The 18,890-nt window shown below is 44.2% G+C and overlaps 1 protein-coding gene across 5 annotated transcripts in view; it reads right to left on the bottom strand.

Moving 5' to 3' along the window:
* Positions 1–2,143: 2,143 nt before the first annotated feature.
* The window catches only part of QRICH1 (glutamine rich 1), a 40,503-nt gene continuing 23,756 nt past the window's right edge, over positions 2,144–18,890 (bottom strand). For all 5 annotated transcript variants that reach the window (XM_067540962.1, XM_067540944.1, XM_067540970.1 and 2 more), the window contains exons 4-10: positions 14,245–14,422; positions 12,459–12,613; positions 11,444–11,558; positions 10,066–10,174; positions 9,548–9,699; positions 8,687–8,777; positions 2,144–7,769 (exon numbers count right to left, since the gene is read on the bottom strand). In XM_067540962.1, coding sequence (XP_067397063.1) covers positions 7,577–7,769; positions 8,687–8,777; positions 9,548–9,699; positions 10,066–10,174; positions 11,444–11,558; positions 12,459–12,613; positions 14,245–14,422 — 993 coding nt within the window. In that variant the 3' untranslated portion in view covers positions 2,144–7,576. The remainder of the gene's footprint in view (positions 7,770–8,686; positions 8,778–9,547; positions 9,700–10,065; positions 10,175–11,443; positions 11,559–12,458; positions 12,614–14,244; positions 14,423–18,890) is intronic.

The following is an 18,890-nucleotide window of genomic DNA, read 5'->3' as shown; positions in this document are numbered from 1 at the left end:
ATTAGGATTTCCAAAATGCCTCGGATGAAGACCTACCCAAGAGTCGATGAAGCAGTCAGGGGGCGAGAGGCCAACTAGTGTCCTGGATCAAAAACTCGCTAGGAGACAGAAAACAGATGAAAGGGTCCATGTTCTGTATGAGCTAGCGTCTATGATGTTCACTATATGTATTAGTGATCGGGAAAGGGCAGTAGGTAATGAAGTAGCAACATTTACCGATGACAAAGTAGTTTAGGTTAGTCAGGACAGAGAAGAGTGTGAAGAACTACACAGAGCCCTGAACAAGCCTGGTGAATGGGCAACAGCATGGCAAATGAAAATCAGTATACGTAATTACAAAGCAATGCAGATTGGTGGGGAAAATGAACTACTGCTACAGTTAATTTAGACCTCTGTAAAGTGTATCAACCCAATAAACGAAGGTGGGCATCATGGTGCACAGCTCACTGTACAGCGTTGTCAAAAAACCAAAGATGTTAGATACCCAAGGAGTGAGATGGAGAATGCAGCATTACATAATCCACAGCACAGCCTCAGCTGGATTCCATGCATAGTACTGGTCACCCCCCGAGAGAGGATAGTGCAGACCTAGAGGTGATCACAAAGGCATTGAGAATGATCAAGGGTCTAGGAAAATGCTCTCAGGAGGAGATGAAGAGAGTTTGGGAAAACAGAAATGTAAGCTTATGAGCAGAATAGAGAGTAGTATCCAGACCTGCCTGAGGTAGCAGCACAGAATAGCTTGACAGACAGCAATATATGAATCTGAAGAAATTTGGATCCCATTTCTAGACCCATTTAGATTTAAAAAATTGAGATGGTTCAAAACACCAGATCTCTGTTCCATCTAACCCCGTCTCCTCCCTATTTCAGTACTGTTACCCCTCACGCACACAGGGCTATGGAGCAAGGTCTGGTCTTGCCACGCTGAGTTGTAAAATTGTAGCTGCATGATTCTGTCAGACCTCCTGTGAAGGATGCAGTGTTTGAAAACGCATACAGCTCACTCATGTACCTTTCTGGAATTTTCAGTCTGTTTCTTTATGAAAAATAAACTTTAAATCACAGAAAATGTTTGATTATTTAGTTTAAATCAACAGGGTACCTCTCCTGGGGCCAGATTTTCAAGAAAGCTCAACCTGTTGGGTGCTGAACAGTTTTGAAAATCCCAGTACCGATGCTACCACATAAACCTAGTTAGAACTGTATGGGATTCTGCAGTTCCAGCAGCAGGGCTCTCCCAGAAAATAGCTCCAGCCGTGGGGGCAGGACACAGATTTAGTTTAGCTTATGGTTGATTGGTTTTGTTTACTTTATTCCGACAACTTGACACTTAAAGGCAGCAGCCTGTCTTTTGTACAACATATTGCATGTTGCTTATGTGACAGTTTTGTATATAACATAAGGCTGTAGTCACTACAGACATTAATCACTGCCGTTTTTTCAACAATTCTCCATTCTCCTCCACAGGTACAGCACAGCCTGTGGTAGCTGTAGCTAGTACTCAGAAAAGTAACATCATTAACTTCATGATCGAGAAGGGAAAGTAAAGTAAACTCTTCTTCAGCCAAGGAAGCAAGGGTGGTTCCAGTTATGCAATGGTGTTTATTGTTTGGTTTTCAGTTTTTGTTAGTGTTAGAAAAATATGGCCTTTGGCTTTTACAACATCCGCTGCTGTGCTGATTTTATCCATCTGTGCATAGGTCTGGGTCATTTCTCAGCTAACACTTCTGTAGAATTACAGAATTCAGACGCCCACATACTGATTTCCTACTTATTAGGGTTTCTTTATTTGGACTACATTTGGGGAGATAAGGTACTATCCCACAGCGGACTTGATGTCCCGACTGACTGACCAAAGGTGGCTTAGGAAAGTGACATCAAGGCCTTGTTCCACGTGCTGTTACTGAGCACTTAAAGCTCTGCTGCTGCCTCTTTGAAAGTGACACTCCCCCTACAGTAAATGCTACCTGCTGTGAGCTGGGCCAGGCAGAAGTGGGGTGTCTTGCCTGCGGAAGATCGGTTTCTTTTTTAAAGGAAATGGCGAGTTGGGGCAGCTTCTTCTCTATTCCCAGTGCAAGGCACATCGACACTAACCTGAGCAGTGATACTAGAGCACAAAAGTAGCAAACAAACAGGCAAGTTAGCTTCTGTTCCATCAGAAACACAAGGCAAGGTTTAATGGTTGTCAAACAGACTACAAAGGCTGCAGGGAAAGACATTTCATTGCCAAGGGCATTACAAAGATCAGAGAGTATAAGAGTAAAGTTAAATTAAAAAAAAAATAGTTGAGTTGATCACTTTAAAAGGATGTGTCGTGTGAGTAAGTCACAGGGGGCAAAAGCTACTGGCGAGTTTTGAAGGTCACTTTGCAGGATGCCAATTACATATGCTGTTCAGACTAGGATTCGATGCAGGAGGATGAACAAGACATTTCTGGCATGCGGGCTGCACGCATTACCAACAGAGGATCTGGGCTGCAACTAGAACCAGCCTGAGTGAAACCCACCTCCTACCCACCCTTTGTTCTCTTCTCACATTCCCTTAGTAGAGGCCAAGCCCCGGTGTATTCCCACTTCATGCTGGGTTCAGTCCTATCCGGACCATCCTGATTCACTCAAGAGCAAGAACAGATGAAAGCAGGCACCTGGAGACTTGGCTGCCATGCACAGGGCCGCAGGGACAAAAATTTCTACCGCAGTGCTGAGAACTGCCAGGGCCACGCGAGAGCAGAGGATTGGCAGGCAGAGTGCCACAGCAATTGCTTCACATTTCTTTTGGCAGCTTTATACCCCTCCACCCCCGAGCACATTTCTTCCTTCCTGGAAGAGGGGTTGAGATGTCCCTTGCAGTAGCTTAGTGTTGCCAGCAACGGCTTGGGATGTTTTCTATGCAGTAGCACCACTGAAAGTGAACAGGCTGAAATGACAGGGAAGGTGCCTGCCTTGAAGTATCTGGGAGAGGGGGAAAAGGTCAGCTCTGTAGGCTGCTGTTGGAACCTAGCAACTCCAGATGTGTGGCTGGGAGATGGGCCCCATGTCAGAGGCTGCAGCAGTTTCTATCCCATTTTAACAGTGAGGTAAGAGTCAGAAGAGTAAGATTAACCATTTCATTAAGCAGCTGAAAGGTCAGTTGCACCTAGCGGGCAGAGACCCAGCAGCCAGCATGCAGCCCCTCAGACAGTCCAGCAAATGGAAGGGGAGCTAGAACATTAGCAATAAAACCCTCCATCCTAGAGAGACAGGAAAAGGCTCTTTTCAGGCACTGTCACCTCTTTTCTTTAGCAACAGAGAAAAAGAACTGGGGATGGTGCACACTGTTTTTGTTCACTCCCAAATTGAGCAGGATGAATAGACTTGTTCTCTCCTAGGTCAGAGCAGTCACTCTCACATCCACCCTGTGAGGACTGGTGCAAAGGGGGACTCCTGTTCACGGTCACTTTCAAGTTCTGGATCCTAGAATGGGTGTTCTAAATCACACAATAATCAGGCCAAGGTCGTGCGCTTCAGAAAGCCTCAGACACGCAGGAGACTGCCTCCTCCCATAAACATGAGGGTCTAGGAATCGAGAAGTTAGAAAATGAACTATATTAAGTCACACTTAGATTGTCCTCGCCCTGCAGTAAGGTGTCAGGGGATGATTGGTTGCCACAGGCTGTCCGCCACTGCTTTGGTCATTCCAATTTTACAGTGGTGACCCTCATCTCCAAAGAAAGGAAATAAGGAGCTAATGGCACAGCAGACACCACATCTGTGTAAAGACGACGTTTCCTGTAGGAGAGCAGTGATATTACGATTTCGTGAGAGACAGGACAACACATGTAGGTCAGAAGTTTGAACGTGGCTGTGTGTTCTATCATGCTACACTTTCTATGGAGACAAGATGGGCACAGAACAACTAAAAACAAACAATGCAGGGGCCTCAGACTATCACTGACCTAGCTGAGATACCAGACAGAAGGCTAACCCTGTATCAGTCACACATAAGGCAAAGGGAGGGAGTGAATTTTGGGTTCGATATGTACAACAGCAAGATGTTGGGTACTCAAAAGGTGTTGGACATGCCATCTACCACTGAAACTCAAGCAGGCACTGGAAACAAACTGGATACATAAAGTGTGCTAACAGGGGCTATTTGACATAATTTAACCAGGAGCAGATTTGCCCAGGACCTGGGTAAACCCTAGACCACAGAGCAGTGTTGCCTAATCTGGGTAGAGTTCCTTCCAAGAGTCCCCAAAAATAAGGCTTTTGGCTGGTCCTTTCTAGAAAGGAAAGGCTCGATCTCCCTTCGCTATCAGAGGGTACAGGGTTTAAACTCCAGAAACAGCGTAGACATTTTAAACTGGTTTCATAGAGCAATGCAAACTAGAAACAAACTCTGCGAAGTCATCCATAAATCACAGTATATTGGATTGTCTCCAAAGTAAGAAATGAAACTGGTATCAGGCATTCTGATATCAGACAGTACAGAACAATGTACATCTTCAGGTCAACACATTCATCTTCCATTCACAGAAGTCAAAGAGACAGGAGAGGGATGGAAAATCCTCATTTCATTGGTTAGGACAAATCCAATAAAGATTAAGGGGTTTATGTGGCCCTCTGTGCATGCTAACCTCCCAATACTATTCAAGAGAGAGTTGTGCTTCTCCAGGCTGAGTGGAGAGTCTAAAGAATTACTTGACTTGCCATCTGTTACATTTTCTGATTCATTTGCTCTTTACAGTAGCAAGTGAACAGCAATGAATAAATTGAATGAAGTATATTTTTAAGCAACATGGAATACAAAGTTCCACCACACAGCTCTGCCAGTGTACTTCACCCAATCCTAACCTGCAACAGCCCTTGTTATTCCATTCCATTGCTGGGTGTCTCCATCTGCCAAATTGTTTCAAGCTCTGGCAAGTTTATACTATACAACGTCTTTTTGAAGCCACATATCAAACCACTCCCCCCAATTTAGTACTTGGCAGAGGAAAGCCTACCCACTCACTTCCACTTTCATGCTGCACTCAGGTTTAATTAGCAGGGGATGGGCACACTCCCACCTGTGGGCAGGCTGGATGTCGTTTCACATGCAGCATTCCAGGGTGGACAGTGACTTGAGTATGGGTGTTTAGCCTCCACATGCTTATTTCTCAGGGTCACTTGGTTTCAGTGCAGGAAGCAGGATGCTCCCCTCTCAAATTCAATGTTCAGGACACCGTTTATACAAGTGACTAAGAGATTGGCTCCATGCAGGCCAACAGACAACCTAGCACAACACACAGGCTGCTCTGCTCCTTTGAACAGAGATGACCAGTGGCCACCCTGTGTTCTAATTAGCCCATAACTATATCCCTACACAATCGAACTAGCACCTGGAGGACACGGTGGTCATTGGAACATCGTGAAGGGGTAATAACATCTTACAGTAGTTGAGATAAGAAGCGTTACTGACACTGACTGCCTCCCTGCCAGAAGAAAAGTGCTGCTGATGCTCTCAATTGAGGGTATGATGGCAGCTTTATACTCCACCTGCCCCATTTGCCTTTCCTGACCTACCAGGACTAGCATATTAGCCAGACTTGAGTCTAATTCAGTGGACTCTACTTCAATGCCCAAAGGGTGATTTATGTTAGTAAGGAACGGAGGAAGCAAGACAGCATCAAACCCACTGCACAGGTGAGGCAGAACTTCCTGCAGCAGTGACCCAAATACTTCTTACCAAGTTATGCTTTCAACAAGTTCTCTTCAGGATCAAATCCCTCATTGTCACTAGCCCCTGTTCTTCCCAGGCATATCTGCAGTCTGACTGTTTGATCCAAACAGCCTTCCATCAAGCTGAAGTATCACATGCTAGGACCTGAAGTCATCCCAGGGCAGGCTCCACATCAAACTGGAAGGCACATAGGCAGGTAGCGTTATGGCCAGTCCTGATTTAGGGGTATAGTCTATCCTTGGTGCATGTGTACAGACCAGATGGAGCACACACCCCGCTTGCCAGTGTAAACAGAGATGACAAAAGGAAGCCTCAAGACTCCTTTTTTCTCCGTATAGTAATGGAGAAGCTTCCATTTACAAGACTGCAATAGAGGAAGAAGAGGGGAAGGCAGATTCAAGAAGTGTCACCTCCTCATGTTCAAGAAGCTGGTAGCTCAATAACCTCAAGCCTTGCTGGAGTGATCTCGGACTGCGAGCATAACCAACAATCTGCTCTCTTTTAAAGCCACCAGAAATTTGCTAATGTCATCAAAATATGGCAGCCATTTCAGATGCAGTGAGGCAAGTGCTGTGGGTCTGATTTAAAAAAGAATGATGAGCACTGACGATTCCTGAAATACACAACTATGATACCAACATGCAAGCCAACCCTCTGTACAACCTGACAGGCATTTACTGCCCAAACCCGCTAGCCATTGTACAGCTGGTCAGGACTGTCATTACTGGGGCTGGGGAGAAGTTGCCTTTGCCTGAAGCCCCAAGTACTGGCCTCTACTGCAGACAGGCCAATGATCCGATCCGATCCATACAATGGCAAATCCCAGGTTCCTAGCCTGACACTGGAAGTTCCATCAGCAAACTGGTTTATTTCAACAGGTGAGTTATTACACCGAAGAAAAAAAGATGACCCAATATGCAACACTCAGATTGGACCTGGAGATCCTAACAGGAGTGAATTCCTTCAAAATTTGAAGGAGTGGGAGAGAGAAACAGGGCCCAGGGGAATCACAAACTGAAAAGCATATGTGGGGTGATGAGAACAACCCAATTACACTGATCTTTTTAAAATGCCCCCTTTTGCAGCTCTTGCTCTCTTCCCCCAAATAAAGACACACTGTTCAATGGCATGTTGAAAAGACGTGCTCGTCATTCTTAATAAACAACTAGAGTAAGAATACATAAGAGAAACAGGGCGGTATCTTTATATGATACACAAGTGTATGTTACAAGAATTCCATCAGGCACAGGAGCCTCAGGTTTAAGGCCTCAATGTCAGGCCAAAAAAAGAAGAGTGTGGTAAAGTTTTTTTTTTGTTTTTTTTACTTTTAACATCTAAAAATGTCACTTAAAGGTCTGAATAGAAATTTTTTTTTTTTTTATAAATCATAATTGCAGTTCACGCTCTCCTCCTCCTTCCAGGACAACAGCGAATTAATGATGTCTGAGCACGAAGGAGAGACACCTGCCTCTCCTTGGGTGGCTGAGCAGGTCCATCCATCATTCTGCGCTCTCCATGCTGCATGTGCTCTGAGGAGGCGTCAGAGGCCCCAGCCATCCAGGCCAATCCCATAGTTCATGTTTTGTTTTCTACATCATAAAAAACCCAAGTCAACCAGCAGTTTCAACAGCTCCAAGCTGGCAGAGAAATGCAGCCTCCAATGGTTCTAACCGCTCAGTGTGTTTGGTAGGATACACAATGGGTAGGTTTTCCTTTTAGATTCTTTTAAACAGAAGAAGCCTAAAAGGGCTTCATAACTACACCAATAAAAAACAAAACTTAGGCATCTCCTTTAGTGTAAAAGTCTGTACAATTTATCCTTGCTTGTCATCCCTCACCACACCCCACCCCCTTCTGAGCTGGGAAGGATGCCTTAGTGCATGGTGCTGGCGTTAGCCACAGCAATAGCTTCCTGAATCTCTCGTATCACCAGGATCCGAGTGAGCATCTGCTCCATCTGCTCTCTGCTGATTGGCTGGATGGAATACCAGATCGGGCTGTTGGGGGCTACCACCGGCTCCGGAGTTAAGTAAAACGTGTCATTCCGGCCTTTCACACTCTGGGGGCTGCAAGGGGGGGAAAAAAAGAAATCAGAAACAGCCAGGCTAGTATCCTCTTGGGGCTTTACGAATCCTTACAGTGAACATTGGGCTGATGAAAGATGCTAGACTAGGAGAGCTATGGAAATTTACCTGCAGGACAGGTATAATTATGGGCAACAATAGTACAAGCTTCTCCTGCCCATGTGTCCCACACAGCCCTAGGCAGTCCTCCTCTGCCTCAGTTGCTCATTCAGCCATTGGACTAAGTCAAGGCTAACAATAAACTATCATGTGGGCTTATATTCACTAGGAAAGATTCAACTCCTTTCACTTGGGTACCAAGAGGTTACCATGTGGCCTTTTAAGGGTCTGTTTTCTTCTCACAGACTCCATTTTCACTCCTATAAAGTTAGTTGCGGTGCCCTTCATGAAGGAGAGAAGTCTACACAAATTCAGCTTCTAAGAACGGATCCTTTTGGCGTTGTCCCTTCGTTAAGGCCACCCTTCTTGTGCCCTTTCATCTCCAACATTCAAAGCTAACTTCCTCTCCAACATCTCATCCCAAACAGAGGGCACGTCCAGCAGATATGCTGTCAGTGCACCAGGAGATCAACTACTCTGACATCTAACGTTATAAATCAACACTGGGATTAACACCAGCAAATTCACACTTCAGAATGTAGCCCCTTCAAATATTGAGCAAAACAGGATGTCAGTGAATTTTTGTATGCAACTCTGGACCAAATTTTGCCCTTTATTATGGGCGCACACACCTCCTATTGAAGTCCCCTATAGAGTTAATGTATTTAACATACGCACATAAACTGTTCTGATATTAAGGAGAGAGAAATACTGTCTTGAAGACAAAGCCAGCTATGAGATGCAGTCTATGTACACATTTATAGAAGATTAGCAACCGCATGTGACACAGGAACTCTCACCATTTGAAGAGGTAGAAGTCATAGAGCTTTATGGGACACCTCAGGGGGTTCTCTGGATTCTCAGTCTGCTCTGCATACATGTCATCTGTAACTGCAAACCAACCCCCCCCGAAAACCACAGTGTGTCAGACTCAGTACAGGAAACTGTTTGTAGTAGAACAATGTACAGACAGACAAGAAAAGCAGCAGCATCAAGCAGCCTCAACCTTTGCAAATCCCGTGTCGCCCAACAATGTCTCATGAGTTACTGGCAGCAGGAAAGGTGAAAGGAGCCATACCGCTGCCCCAAGCCACAGCTCACTTGTTAGCAACCAGAGACCTGCAGGTGTTGCTTTTGGCTACTTGCTTTATCACCAAGCCCCACTCATCAGCCCACCATCTAGCTATTGCCCCGGAAAGGCAGGAAGTCTAGTTAAATGAAACGTCAGTACCTGAGCCAGTGGAAGACTGGGTAAACAGGGCATAGTCTACATCTGAACTCAAACATTCACAAGAGTCAAGTGCTTTCACTGGGAGAAAAGAACACAGCTCCTCTCAAACTCCACTCCCTGCATCACAACGGTGCCTCTGCCTGGGACAGCGGGACTGGAAACGAATCCCCAGCCCTGGAGGTGGCGGGCCTGTGAGCCTCAGATAAAAAGTATCAGCTACCAGCCACTCAACCCCATGCCAGAAGACACCAGGCTCCCAGAACACACACACGCTTTCTCTCTGATCACTGAGCTATTGTCAAAGACATTGGTTTCTTGCACCCCTCCTACAGGCACCTGCAAGTCTCTTTATAAAAGAAGTACTAACAGACCAGGTCAGTCAATCCCAGACATTCCCAGCTTGCTCCTCCTCTCCTCACGTACACGCTACCTTTCTGGCCCGTCTGGTGTATGCCAAGTGCCTTCAGATATCGGATACTCGTGCTCTTGTCCTTGGGATTGGAAGGGTTCTTCTTGGTCTGCCTCAAGACCTTGGAGAAGGCCAACTTCATATGCTGGTCTACTGTTTTCAACAGGAAGTACCTGAGCAGCGAGAAGAGGACCCAGGACAGTTATGGAGGGAAAAGTCTTACTTAGCCTCTTATTTGACAGCGAAGTGACAATCTTCACTCACTATGAGCCAGCCAAGGCTCACACCACACCTGAAAGTCAGGTGGTGTTTTGAGCAGCCTAACACAAGAACAGGCAGAGACAAGTTCAGGTCTCTCGGTTTGTTCACTTCCTGGTTTTACTGCACCTCATTTCTTGGGACGGCTCTGGGATTTGCGCTCTCATATCCTTAACCATTCAAAAGCAGTGACCTCATTTAGTCCAATACAGTTTCCTACCAGTCCTGTCAAGGATGCTGGAAGTTCCTTGGCCTTTTAAATCAACAACCCCAATACTTACTTTGTGTTAAAAAACATCAGTGTAGTGAGCAAGGTGGAAGGGGAGTGAGCTCCCAGCTGCTTGCACTCCCACAGCATCTCTTCTGTTACATGGCTGGGGAGGACATAACCTGCAACAATCAGAATCGACATCACAGACCGAGGTAGTCACAACATGAACACAAGAGGCACTTTCAGGGATACACACTAGAAAAAGATCCCTAGGGGAAGGGAAAAGATTAATTCTCCCATTTCACAGTTGCTCATTTTGATATCAACCTTTAATAAGCAAGAATGAGCAGGCTGATGTAACAAATAGAGCTCTTGACCCGGTTTGCATCGTCAGTCAGTGTACCGCCGGTGATCAAACACTATTTGGACATGTGTTCTCCTTTGATTTTCCCAGATTTTTCCCTTGGGCAGCAGAATAATTCTACACTGTAAACACCTAGATACACAACAGTACGAACCCCAGAGCTCAAGCAATGGCACAGAGAACAAAGCATAAATCAAAACAGGCAGAGAAAAACCCAAAAGGATTCTGAAACCCACTACAGTACATAAGCAGAAGTTTCTGAACACAAATGTAAGACTGACGGACAATCACATCAACCTAAGAACAAGGGAAATAAAAACCTGATAAAGAAACTAAAATGTATGTTCACTAAAAACATGATCCGTTAGTTCTCATCGCATGTGGGCACTGAAGTGCGCGCTCACACACACACACACACACGCTGTACAATGAATGAAGGGTTTCATGTTTAGAAGTTTTTGGCTGCAACCTTTCCAAGGCTCTGCCTAAAAGCACTCGCGAATGGATTCCAAAATGCACTAAGCTTCAAAACAAGACACGCCTTAGGGCAAAACTCTGGTTTCATCACTTGAAGCTGCTCTAGTCTCCTATCAGTGGCACAGAACACTAAAAGCAAAATCCACTTCCAGTTCAAACCAGATTGCTTGCGTGTGCCACTATGAGGTAGCACGAATCCATCTCTACTCAACAAGTCTTGCATTTTTATGCCTTCTTATACCCCTTAGAAGGGGCATCAACATCACACTCCCAACGTCTTAAAGATTAACCAGTTCTCAGAACCCGTTAGAGCAAGTTAAACGCTGCATAGAATTAAGCCTAACTAAACCCTTAAAACAAGAGAGTAAGCACGGACGACTGGTGCACAAACCCTGTAATATCAGTGCTTATTGCAGGCTCTTGAGAACTTCTCTCCCATGTTAGTGACGGGTAAATGATGTTCCTCTGCTCAAGTATTTCTTCAGAGCAGTTTCTAGTCACAGTTACATTCAGAAAGAAGACTCCAGTAAGCGTAAAGGTCTCTTGCATCCCACCCCTACCCCAGCATGTTTGAGGCCTCTTTCTAAAGCAGAGAAAAAGCTCTTACCAAGAGGGGTAACCCGAGGCTGTACATCCTTGAGAACTTCATGTAACCACTCGGTGAACCGTATGTAATAGAGATCTGAGAAAATGTCATCTACTCGTCCGTTTTCAAAGAGATACTGCAAAAGAAACATCCACAACATAGTCCGACAGAAGCACTCCTCTCAGAGAGGACCTCTCTCTTGGGGTGGAATAAGCCTCCCCCACAGGCTCAAGGCCCAGGTACTAGTCAGGTGTACGTATTTTCCACTTTATTGCAGGTATAGTTTGCTGGAGAGGTTCCCTAGGACACACCCGGTAGAGTAAAAGACCCTTGTGCAACAGTATCATCACAGTGTGCCAGGAATTATCACAATTACTGCTGTATGAGTGGATAACATGAGGAAGAGTCTTAAAAGCAAGAGGTGGCTGGCCCTCAGCTTTTACTTACAAAAGGGTGAGTTTATTTGAAACTTTACTTTTAAATTACTGCCCTGTGTGCACGGGGATTCTCTCTTTAGGGTACAAAGATCTTCTCACACTGTTCAATAAAGAAAATACTGTTGCAAATTCAGATTCCTTCCTCTCCACACCAAGTAAAAGGCCTCCATTCACATTTCAGGCAGCTCAAAGCTGAAACACTGATTTAAGCAAGACAAATTAAATCTACAGCATTACACTTCACTTGAAAAGTTTTCCCATTAATTCTCACCACATTATTTCATTAAGTTAATAAGCAACTATTTTGTTTCTAATTGCATGTTAGGATTTTTAAAGGGATACTATCTACTAATTAAGGTCTCAAATTGTCCACTTTTAAAATTGCATGTTCTGTCAGCAAACACAAAAGAGGTTTCCTGAAATCACTCAGCCTTCCTCATATATCAAGCTCTCCTGCTTTGTTTTAATAGCAACTGCCACCCTCATTCTAGATCCTGCACAGAGAAAGCTATATACAAACACTGTCTGATCACAACATATGCACTGTTTTGTTGTGTGCATACTGCATAACATAAGAGATAAGGGCTTCCCCCTCCTACCTTCTGAATACACAGGAAGATATAGTAGAGTACATCTGGATCATATGGTTCGCCTTCACCATTGCGAGCCTCTCGTGTCATCAGGCAGAGCCCATAATTCAACTCAGCCACAGCAGAGGAGATGAGATCTTCCTGGAACCTCAGCAGCTGGCGCCCTGCAAAGCAAAATGGAAAAGGTCATGATGAATTTGCTTTAAAAAAAAAACCAAACAAACAAAAAAAAAACCAGACTCTGTTTTTCAAGCATAATGTGCCATTTCTCCACGTCTACCCCAGCCTCCCAATATGCCCTCCCCACTTCCAAACAGCTCCTTTGGCACCTCCTACTCCCCCATCATAAGATCAACAGCAGGAGCAATGGAAACCTTAAGAATTCATAAATTGATTCAGAGAAGCATGGAAAGACATTTAGAGAAAACTGACACCACCACTCACTCTACAGAGAGACCTTCTCCTTCTCCATTATCTGCAATGAAACCTTTGCACTGCAGCAATTGGAAAGCAAGAACCCATAAGAGCATTTGCAGATTCATGAATTAGCTGGTGTATGGGGCTATTTTGTTCCTGTAACTGGCACTCATCCATCACAGCCCTATATGGCCTTTTCCATGACCACCAAATTAGGTTCCTGACCGAATAGCTCAATATGGACCCAAATACTTCTCGGAATGTTCCGTCATGCAGGTGATTAAAGACTATAAACCATTATTAGGCTTGGAAGGATTAAATTCTTTGGTAAATGTTGGTAAACGTCGATTTCACTGTACACAGATGAACCAATGAAAAAAATATTTCCATTGATAATGGGAAATTTACAGATAAGCAGCATTTCTTACTTTGCCTGAGTACTTAGAGTTTGATTTAAGGATATTTATTTTTGTATATTTAAATTAGGGATGTAAAATACTTAATGGTTAACCATTAAGTATTAGCCTTACCGTTAAGACTAATACTTATTGGTTAACCGGCGGCGCGGGCTCTCCGTCTCCATGTGATGGCATCGGGCCATGGTGGAGGCAGCTGCGCTGCTGCTGCTGCTGCCCAGGGAGGCTGAAGCCCTGGTGCAAGCGCTGCGGAGCGCCCTGCTGCAGAACACCGGGGACCATGGGTCCGAGATGGGGGTCCCCTGTGGAGCCGGGCTGGGAGCACTACCTGGGGGATATGGGGAGGGGGCTGGGTGTGGGGTGGGACACAAAATTATAATCGGTTAAAACAGTTAACCAATATAATTTTAATTTAAACGGTTACCTTTTGTAAACGATATTTACATCCCTAATTTTAATGGTGTGTTTAATGGTTCTAAAATTATTTTTTTAATCTAAATGTCTGCTGTCATTAAATAATTAAATAGTCTGTGCCCCCTATGATTTTCTGCAACTGTACAAATTTTAAAAAAAGATTGAAAGTAGAAAAAAAATGCTTAAAAATAATCAATATTATCCTTTAAAATTATTTTTAAAGAAGTTGAATTCTGCCAAACCTAACCATTTTACTGTGACAAACAACTTCAAACTACAATCACTACTAAACCTGGAGGGAGTTTCCCTAACAAAAGGGATGGAACACTAAGTGGTTCTGCTGAGCAGGAAAATGATCCTTGAAATCAGGGTAGGTGGAAGGGTTGAGACAGATATGAAGCTTAGGAAAACTAGATGAATACCTCTAGTCTGAACCAAGGCAGTCTTGTTTCATTTGCTACCTGATCCCTACTTGAAACCAAATTTCTAGTGGTGAAAACACGGAGTAATACATACCATGCCAGATAACTCCCGCCCATGACACTTACTGCCAATAGGTGCTAGCCTGTTCTGGGACTCCTTTTCCAGCTCTGCATTCTTGGTCTGTGCCCAGCTCTTCCACACTTCAAGCCCTTCTTCTGGCTTCAGAGAGTTTGGAAGCAGGAGTTCAGGTGAAGGCTGAGGCTGTGACTGTGGCTCCACTTCAGCCACCTGAACAGTTTGAGCCTGTGAAAGAAAGCCACATCTAGTCACGTTTCCTTTGAGATACAACCAGTAAACAAAAGAGGAAGTTTTTTTCCCCCCCCCCTTTTTCTTGTCTTTGTAGCACCATCTCCTACCCCTAGGCACCAGCGCCACATTCCCAGTAGTAAACGTTGCCATGATGAATAGCAAAACCCTCAGATATATCAGCAACAGGCATGGTATATGAACCTAAACAGACCACAACTTTAGTGTTATGTCAGTGATATTGCATGAATAATCCAAAATATTCTCCGATCCCCAAGACCAGCTACATTTTCACTCAGGTAGGTATTTTGAAAGGAGTCCAGTCCATGTGGGTAGTTTTAAACCAGTATTGCAAAATTCTCAGGAAGTGTTTCCAGCCATTCATGCATCACATGAAGAGCATTTAAATTGTACTTATGCATGCACACAGTAACATTTTTTCCCCCCAGGTAAAGAACTTTACAAGGGCTCACAGGCTCGGAGTAATGTTTTTCTTCTATTCGTGAACAGAATGGGTGAATCTCCTGATTTATTGGGTCCCGTTAGCTTCACCACTTTTTCCCTGGTTGAGGGGGGAAAATTAGCTTTAACAATTTTTCAAAATCCATTTAATTAGATATAGAGTTAAGAACAATTTAATACACACTGAGGATTGGTCTCAGGAGCCAGGTATTTGGAGCTTTTCGAGAGAAAGGCTGACCTCTAGTGGGAGACATTAGCAAGGGGGCAACACCTTTAAAGAGAAAGAATAGAACTTACTTAAAAGTAAGTATCAGAAGGGCATCTTCCCTCCCTTTTACCAGCTGCGCTCTACAGTTGCCAGAAGAGTCAACAGCAATTACACTAATAAATGAACTTTCATCAAATGGCACTTGTACCAACTTTGCATTTTAAAGACATGCCATGGAGGCTCATCCTACTCTAAGATGTGCCACTCACAACAGACTCTTTATTCTGAAGCAATTAATATACAAAAATAACAGTTGCAACACTGTTATAATCCCAGGCGAGCAACACACTGATAGATAAGCCAGGGCTCTGGGTATGTTCCTGCATACACGCACACTGATGTCCTGTTGATAGCCTACTCCATCCTTATCCTACAAGAGCAGGATGCTTGTGAATGTCAGTTTCACCTATTCATATGAAGGAGCAGCTAAAGAAAGATACCATGCAATCTACATAATGGTATCTACCACCTTTAATATGGTCCCTTTTTAAAAAAAGGCAGATAATGTGAAAAATCTCCATTATTTGATCTGTCAATTGCCAAGTGTCACAGAATTGCATATTGTTACCTTATGAATAGCTTTTTTTCATATTTAGTGACAGCTCAAATCACGGATACTACAATGCCAGTCAGTTTCACCAACAATTCAGTAAACTGCTCCCAACCTACTGAAAAACTAGTTGCTAATTTATGCAAGTACTCTTGAAAATGTCTCCAGTACATCACAGCATCTATTGGAAGTTTAACAAGAACACTGCAAGAAGGGCCTTCCCTTTACAAAAGGGCTGGGGAGTCAAAGCTGTCTCACCTCAAGCTGCAGACATTATTGCACAACATGGTGCCCTCTATGCAGTCAGTAACTCCAACCTGTTCATCCAGCATCACCTGTCCAGGCTGACCAGTTGTTTAGCAGCTGTACAGTAAATGATACACTTAATTCCCTTCTACACTTCCTCCTCCTCATACAGAGCTTTTGTACTGAACTGAAAGTTAATGGGATTAAGACAAAGCTTTAACTGTTCATTTGATGAAGGGCTGTATTCTCATCCCATTTCCCTGAAAACTTACAAGTGAGGGATTCTTAGCCAATACAGGACTTTCATATCCACTCCCCTTAGAGAAGAGAAAAGGCAAGTTGACAAAAGAGGAGCCACATGCACATCCCAAAAATGGAAGAGTTGCTACAATTAAGATAATAAATGGCTTGATTTGGTATTGCCAAAATATCACTCAATGTACGTTTGCAGAAGTGCTTTCCTTTGGAAGTCTCAGGGGGCAGAAGCCCCTTAGAACTATGGGGATGACAATGCAAGGTTTATGAGAGAGAAATCTACAGCATTACCCCCCAACCAATGAAAAGCAAGTCTGTAATAACCTCACATCTGAGGTTTTAGACCCAGACTGATTGCGTCCCAGTGGCAACTCTCCTGCATCACCTGCCCACTGCTGTTTACAAACAGGACCTGTATTACACAAAAATTATGCCCTAGTGCCACTGGGACCAAGTCATTTAATTGAAGGGACTCTGTTTTTACCATCAGGGCAGACAGGGATGAAGCTTATTTGCCAAACAAACCAGTTTTGGGGAAAGACAGAGCCTATGGGTGAGGAATGGCCGCACCTTTGCAGACAGACTAAATTTGTTGCTCTTCTTCTTGAATGCTGTCTCCTTGCTCCCCATGGAATGACAAAACTTTCACTGCCACTTACTCTGGCAGAAGAAGAGCATTAGTGATCACGCTCAGTCAGGTTGGGGTAAGCAACCATTTCCAGTGCAGTGATTGACATGTCTCCATTTTTCCTTACTCAGGAACAACATTCCTTGCCCAGACAGACAGCAGGACGGTAAATACTGAGGGGGGTGAGGTATCAGCTGCAGGGGAACGGGGTGTACAAAGTAAGAGCTCTGGGTTCTGAGGAGCTCATCCCACAGCAGTAGCAGATCAAACTCCTCATGATACTCCTACAGCAGCAAGGAGTTCCAGAGAAGGACCCGTCCTCTCCTTCTCAGTAATAATCCAAGATAACTCTGCAGGTGGGTCTAGCGACTGGCCAAAAGGATAGCGGTTTAGTCAGCATGGCAGTTTTATCACCCTTCCTCTAAAATGGAAGACTGCATTCCGGACCTGCCTAGATATTCCTGGAGCTAGAAAGCACACCCTACTCCCCAGCAGACCAAGAAGGTGCAATTAGTACTAAGCACCCAACATTACTACCACTGCCACTGTGCAGGGGAATGCTACGTAGAAGTAGGGAGGTGTTATTACTCCTGTATGAAGGATTAGTCAGACTGTTACTGAAACATTGCATCCAGTTCTTGGGTTCACACTTCCACAAGACATCGACAAATAGGACAGAGTTCAAAGAGAGCTACAAGAATGACACGGTCTGAAAAAAATCTGCCTTAGGTTGAGCTTCTTTAGCCTCTCATTTATTTAGTGTCTCCAAAAGGAGAAGCGATGACTTGATCATGGTCTGTAAGTACCTACATGAGGGTCAGGGGAAGAGATTGGATAGCAGTGGGCTCTGTAATCTAGTATATGAAGCCAGAACATCATCCAATGGCTGGAAACAAACTAAACAAATCCAGATTAGAAATGGGCCTTATATACAGCTTTCTACGTGGGCCACATCCACCCAATATACACACTACCTGTGTGGCTCTGAGGGTGTCACATGGGCCGCAGCTGTGTGCGGAATGGGCTGCAGGTGATCTGTGCGCCACAGGTTGAGAACCACTCCCTGGAGCAGCTGACAGATGCGGGGATTCTTTAAATCAAGACTGGTATCTTTTTAAATAAACGCTCTACCTCAAATCAGAAGTTATAGGACTTATGTAGGAATCACTTGGTGAAATTCTATGGCCTGTATTATGCAGGATATCAGATAGAAAGGATCATCTTAAAACCTATGGGTGAAATCCTAACTTCACTGAAGTCAGCGGAGAGACTCCCATTTACTTCAACAGGGCCAGGCCTTCATCCTATGAAAGCCATAGAGCTACTAGTTCGATCCAGAGCAAGAGAGCACACCCCCACCCCCACCCCCGTTACGGAACTAAGGACAGTCAGTCAGATTTAAATTATTTTTTAAATAAAGCTTCCTTGCTTTTGTTCCTAACATCTTAAGTTTTAAAAATCTTTCCTCTCTGGGGTAACATTTATGCTGGTGGATTTTGGAGCATGATTTGTGCAATTCAGTCAGTGACATACTACTCAGCTTCTGGTTCTCCTAGCATAATGCTCTGAAAGGACGTCACATGAATATGTGTAGTAACAGACATTTACACCCAACAGGGTTTATGAAATTTTTAAAAAAAATCTAATGTTTTTACTTTGTAGCTTTTTTAAAAAAGGTTTGGCCCTAGGTTACCTATTTCTCTTTAAAGACAGCAATATATTTGGCCATTGTGTATGCCAAGCACTCTGTTTCCAGTACTCATTCCATATTATGTCTGTATTCTTGCGCACCAGGCATTATTGAGAACAGGACCTGGGGTAGAGACAGACTGGTACATCTGGTCATCAATGAGATGTGTTCCATCAGCCAACCAGCTGTCATAGCCTCAGCTTTCTGCCAAGCGTCTTGTGCCACTCTCAGAGCAGAGTGATTCACAGTGAGTAGTCAAGCAGCAAGCGTCTGGTGCATTAATTAATTCCACTAGGGGAGCTCTAACCACTCCAATATAACTAGAACAACTCAGAACATTAACTCAGCACAGGAGATTATTGAAGT

Source organism: Emydura macquarii, unplaced genomic scaffold, assembly GCF_026122565.2.
Source record: "Emydura macquarii macquarii isolate MOO-44397 ecotype Brisbane River unplaced genomic scaffold, CSIRO-AGI_Emac_v2 contig_71, whole genome shotgun sequence".
Classification (NCBI taxonomy): Eukaryota; Metazoa; Chordata; order Testudines; family Chelidae; genus Emydura; species Emydura macquarii.
Note: the sequence above shows the minus strand (reverse complement) of the source record. Positions and strands in the feature narration are given on the sequence as shown.